Raw genomic sequence first — 4,964 nt, forward strand, 5'->3', positions numbered from 1 at the left:
AGTGACGAAAGCCTTGCTAAAGTTAAGTTAAACAACATCCACTGCTCCAGTCATCTCTTTTTAGAAGTCTGTTATCCACTGTAAGTCCACGCTGACTAAGCCTAATCACCTTGTCCTTCATATGGTTAGAAATGGGCTTCCAGGATTATTGGCTCTATCATCTTCCCAGGGTCAAGAAGAGGTTGCCCGGCCTGTAGTTCTCCAGGTCTCCTCGCTGTCCTAGCAGTGACATTGGCTTATCTGAGCCAGTCACCAAAAGATCACTGAGTGGCCTTGCAAAGACAGTGGCCATCTCCCTCAGCACTTGCAGGCGCATCCCATCAGGTTCCCTTTATAGATGGTTAAGATCAGTGAAAAAGGAGGACGCAAATACTTTACCTGTGACATTAACTCTATCACCTGGCTGAACTTTATCAACAAGGTCATTGTGAGCAAACAGTGCAACTGTATGCGGAGTCTGTCCAGCTGGCATATCTTCAGGAGACTCCTGCAGTTTGATCTGGCAAAACACACTTCAGTTTTAGCTTCAAAAAAGCAAAGCTTTTCCACACAGCATACAACAGAATTTTGTATTAGCAAAGTCTTCAGCATCATTTTGAATCAGGAGCATTGCTCAAGAACAAAGTGTCCCCACCCAAACAGCAAAACTGATTACTAATAAAAATAAATGTTGAGAATTCTGCTAGTTGCTACTGGTGGTATGGCTAAAATACTGCTACAGACAAGGCTCATCTAGTCCATACAGAAGTGGACATACTACATATAAAGACACTTCCATACAGAAACATTAAGATGTGTACATGCTTCATCCTTTCTAACGTGTTTCTTCTCCAAAGTATGAACTTGCCCTTTTGCTAAGTTGTTTCATGCATTTTTATGCTCCAAAACACTTTTCCCTTTCATACATACTTTAATGCTAATTATGATATTAAGGGGGTGGGGAAGCAAAAACCAGAAACTTTCATTTTAGCCACTAACTAAGGGCAACATACCATCTGTTTGTCGGAGAACATGGATCGGTTGTGAATCAGTGCCATGCTGTGTACTGCGTTACAGTTCTTGCATACCGATGGTTCAGCAATCCTGCCACGATCGATTTCTACTCTGGTGGTGAAAGCGCAAACCTGGCATTTAAAGAATGCTTCCTGCATCTCGGGAATTAAGTGGGAGCTTCTGATGACCATACCACTGATGGTGATAAGCTGATCAATATCTAGAAAATACAGAGACTCATGTCATCACTTCATACTCTTAACATTTAAAATAACCTCCAAAATTTGATGTTATGATAGCTTTTAGGTGGGAGGTAGAGATTCAGTTAGGTACTTGTATTTTGTGCAAGAAAAAGCAAAAAGAATCGTAATGCATAAATGCATAGGCGTACAAATATTCTGGGAAGTATTTATACAAAAGAAAGAATCCTTCACACTTGCAGAACTAAGAGCATGAGGACGAATCCCCAGGAAGGATTTCCTTTATGGACAGATATTCTGTATTTGGGGTCTAAAGCATTTGCTTCTGAAACAGACTTATATAAACCAAATATATTAGTCTGGAGGGACCTCAAGTACAGTTTTATATGGTCTTCATGTAATTCTACGTTAACATTCAATAAGTTTATATAAATCCTTAAGACTCTTTTCTAACACGGCAATCAAAAGTTTACCTTCCGGGTTTAGACTTCTCATATTCCTAGTCTTCAGTGCATTGTATGGCCTTACTTGGATTTGATGTTCTAATATTGAGTCAGGGTAACGATCAAAAAAGATCTCATTGGCAGCCATGTCAAATGTTGGAATAACTTCCTGTATAAAATTTATAGAAACAGTTAAACTTTACAAGTTGACAAAAAATATAAATGAAATATAAAATGCTTTATGCAAAACTGTGCTGCTGATCAGCCATGAATGACAAAGTTATGCCAGCTGAGCATTTTCCTACGTAACAGAAAGCCCGCTGTTTAGATCAGATTTATTCATTTGAATTAACTCATTTAATTTATTCACTTGTAAAGAAAAAAAAGGTACAAGACTCCAGACATTTTGGTTTGCCAGCTAATTTTGCATATATGAGGTACCTACTGTACCTACCATGTACCTACCATGAAGTTTTAGCTACTGTGAAACAAGACATATTAAGTAAAATAAAGCAATGACAGAAATTACACTGAACATACAAAGCACACCTTGCATTTACACAAATGTATTAAAAGCCAGAAATATGATGGGGCCACTTGAAAGTCAGAAGACAAGTGCACTACTTCACCTGAGGATAGCAGATCAGTTGCCTGTAAAGATTTTCATCAAATGATCTTAGATGGTCACAATTTACATTCAGGAATGGTTCCCCAACCATATTAATCTGCAAAGTATTCAAAAAGAAATCTTTAGCTCAAAGGCATGCAAGACTGGAAATGCAAAGTTAGATTTTGCTGTGTTACAAGTACCTCTTCAAGACGTTGCATATAGCGTGGCTCGTTAAGATCCAAGCCCATGTCTTCATCCTCCTTGGCTACTGGATCAATGAAACGCTGAAGAAATCTCTGAACATAAAAGAGGTAAGAGGGAGACAGAAGGGAAAGATGAACAGAGTTTAGTAGTACAAACACCTACTTTGAATCAGATTCAACTAGTGTTTGTTTAAATCAAACTAGATTTTCATCTAAAAAAGTACAAAACAAGTTGTTAGCCTACCTGGAATTTTTCTTTGCATGAGGCCACATTAACATCTGTTCCCCAGATAACAAGCTTTTGTCCAAGAGATTGCTCGGTTGCTACATCCTCAGCTGGCTGCGTGGAAACAAATTAAGCATACACAAATTTCCGTATAGTTGTTATAAAAGAAGTTGTCAGACACAAAACCTGAGACATTTACCTACCCCATCTGAGTGTAAATCAACTTGTCTGGCTTTACGGACAGACCCAAGATCTGGCCTTTGCCTAACCGGAGTTCCTCGTACACCACTTCGTGGAGTACCCTCCACCCTGGAGCTGGGTGTGCCGTAAGTCAGAGGTGAACTGATATCAAAGTCAAGAGGAATAGCTAGGAAAAAAAAGTTGTTTTGTTATGATTATCAAGACATTTTGCACTTAGAACAGACTGAAATTCAGCCTCTGCATTTGTCTCAATATTCTTTTAACTCTTGTCATAAAAATAAGTGGAATCAATCAATTCCAGTGTTTTGTTAGAAACAAGATGCTACTTAGCAGCAGCAACATCTTCTCTTTGCGTTAACATCTCTTCTGGAAGATCCCAAGTTCTAGGAAAGCTTCACTAGAAAACTTTAAAGCAGTACTGCATTTTAAAACTACCCTGGTGTTCAAGCATTAAAAGTCAAAGCGCAGCATTTTAGATGAAACACATTTTTCAGTATTTTTGAAGCTGTAAAACAAGTAACACAATTACCAGCTACTGCAACTAAAAACCAATCCTACTTGTAAAAGCAAGATATGTTTTTTATGGCAACTAATGTAATTCTGTCTGCATTCATAGTTTTACTGACTTATTTTTGTTGCTGCCCCACCCCCCAACGTACCGGAGTGGCGGAACTGCGGGGGGCTGGAGAACAGAGCATCAGCGGCGCCGGGGCTCTGTGCGTCGGCGGGCGGGGAGGTAGGCATGGGCTGCAGGTCGCCGGTAGAGGTGGAGTCCTCTGTCCTGCGCTTCTGCGAAGGGGGAGACCGAGCATCTTGCGCTGCAAGACGCAAGCAGAACCGGAGACGGTGTTAAAATCGTCGCCCCACGGCAAGAAGAGGGCCGGAAGCTCACCCCTGGGGCACCGCGGAGCGAGATCCCGCCGGGCAGCCGGCATCCCCCCGCTCCCCTCGGCCCTGCTCCGGTCGGCTTCGCCCTGCTCCCGGGGGGAAGCACTTAGGAGTCGGGGGGTTGCTGCCCCTGCCACGCTTGCTGCGGCGGCTGCTGGGGGTGGAGGCGGGCGACGACATGGCGCTGCTTTGGCTCCCGCGGCAGTCCGACCTGCGGGGGAAGAGGAGGGGGTCGACAGGAGGAAGGCAGGTTACAGGCACTCCGCCAGCGGCCGAGTCCCGAGTCCAAACTGGCGGGTTACCCTCCCTCTCCTCCCGCGGAGAGAGAGGCAGCGACCCCCCCCCACCTCTAAGTCTCCAAGCAGCCCCCAATGACCCCCAGAAACTCTTTGGCTCCCGCGGCAGTCCGACCTGCGGGGGAAGAGGAGGGGGTCGACAGGAGGAAGGCAGGTTACAGGCACTCCGCCAGCGGCCGAGTCCCGAGTCCAAACTGGCGGGTTACCCTCCCTCTCCTCCCGCGGAGAGAGAGGCAGCGACCCCCCCCCACCTCTAAGTCTCCAAGCAGCCCCCAATGACCCCCAGAAACTCCACGCGTAAGCCACCCGCGTGTGCGCGCTCTCTCGCGGGCTTTCTGGCCAATAGGGAGGCACGATCGCAACGGGAGCGCCCAAGGGAGGCAGAAAGGGGGAGGTAGGGAACGGAGAAGGAAAGAAGGTGAAACCTCCGGGCCCCCGAGGTGAGGGTCGTGCCCTGCTCAAGATGCCACAGTGCGAACAGAAGTATACTGCAGGGCACTCCTTGTGCTACGGGACGGAGGCTGTCCTCAGCAACATCGTGTCCCCCCTCAGCCCAGAGTGGAACCGCCCACACCTGACCGAATTTCGCGGCAAAACTAATCCCGGGGCGGGGCAGGCAGGCGTGGGGCAGCCCATTCTACGGGGGAGGGGGAGAGAACAGCGCTTACAGGCAACTGGACTAAAGTGATCCAGGAGTGAGAGGCCTAGATGTCCCAAAAACCCTCTTCCCTGTCACTGCCTATTAGACGCTTGTGTCCCCTCCCTGCTCGGAATAGCCGAGGTCTAGCTGCGTTTCTTCCGCTTTGGAGTGCGCCAGTCCTGACGCCGCGGCCTGTCCGCTCCCCGCTGGCTGTGTTGAATCCGACCAGGGGTGCGCTCTTCCCGCCCCCTTCCGCCTTCTCCC

The 4,964-nt window shown here is 46.5% G+C and overlaps 1 protein-coding gene across 1 annotated transcript in view; it reads right to left on the reverse strand.

Annotated features, from left to right (window-relative positions):
* MCM4 (minichromosome maintenance complex component 4) overlaps nt 1–3,944 on the reverse strand; it is a 10,610-nt gene extending 6,666 nt beyond the window's left edge. Inside the window, exons 1-9 of the mRNA XM_010191453.1 lie at nt 3,869–3,944; nt 3,536–3,694; nt 2,869–3,042; nt 2,694–2,785; nt 2,447–2,542; nt 2,266–2,361; nt 1,667–1,805; nt 993–1,213; nt 379–499 (exon numbers count right to left, since the gene is read on the reverse strand). Coding sequence (XP_010189755.1) covers nt 379–499; nt 993–1,213; nt 1,667–1,805; nt 2,266–2,361; nt 2,447–2,542; nt 2,694–2,785; nt 2,869–3,042; nt 3,536–3,694; nt 3,869–3,944 — 1,174 coding nt within the window. The remainder of the gene's footprint in view (nt 1–378; nt 500–992; nt 1,214–1,666; nt 1,806–2,265; nt 2,362–2,446; nt 2,543–2,693; nt 2,786–2,868; nt 3,043–3,535; nt 3,695–3,868) is intronic.
* Between the last annotated feature and the right edge of the window lie 1,020 nt (nt 3,945–4,964).

Source organism: Mesitornis unicolor, unplaced genomic scaffold (assembly GCF_000695765.1).
Source record: "Mesitornis unicolor isolate BGI_N332 unplaced genomic scaffold, ASM69576v1 scaffold22829, whole genome shotgun sequence".
Classification (NCBI taxonomy): domain Eukaryota; kingdom Metazoa; phylum Chordata; class Aves; order Mesitornithiformes; family Mesitornithidae; genus Mesitornis; species Mesitornis unicolor.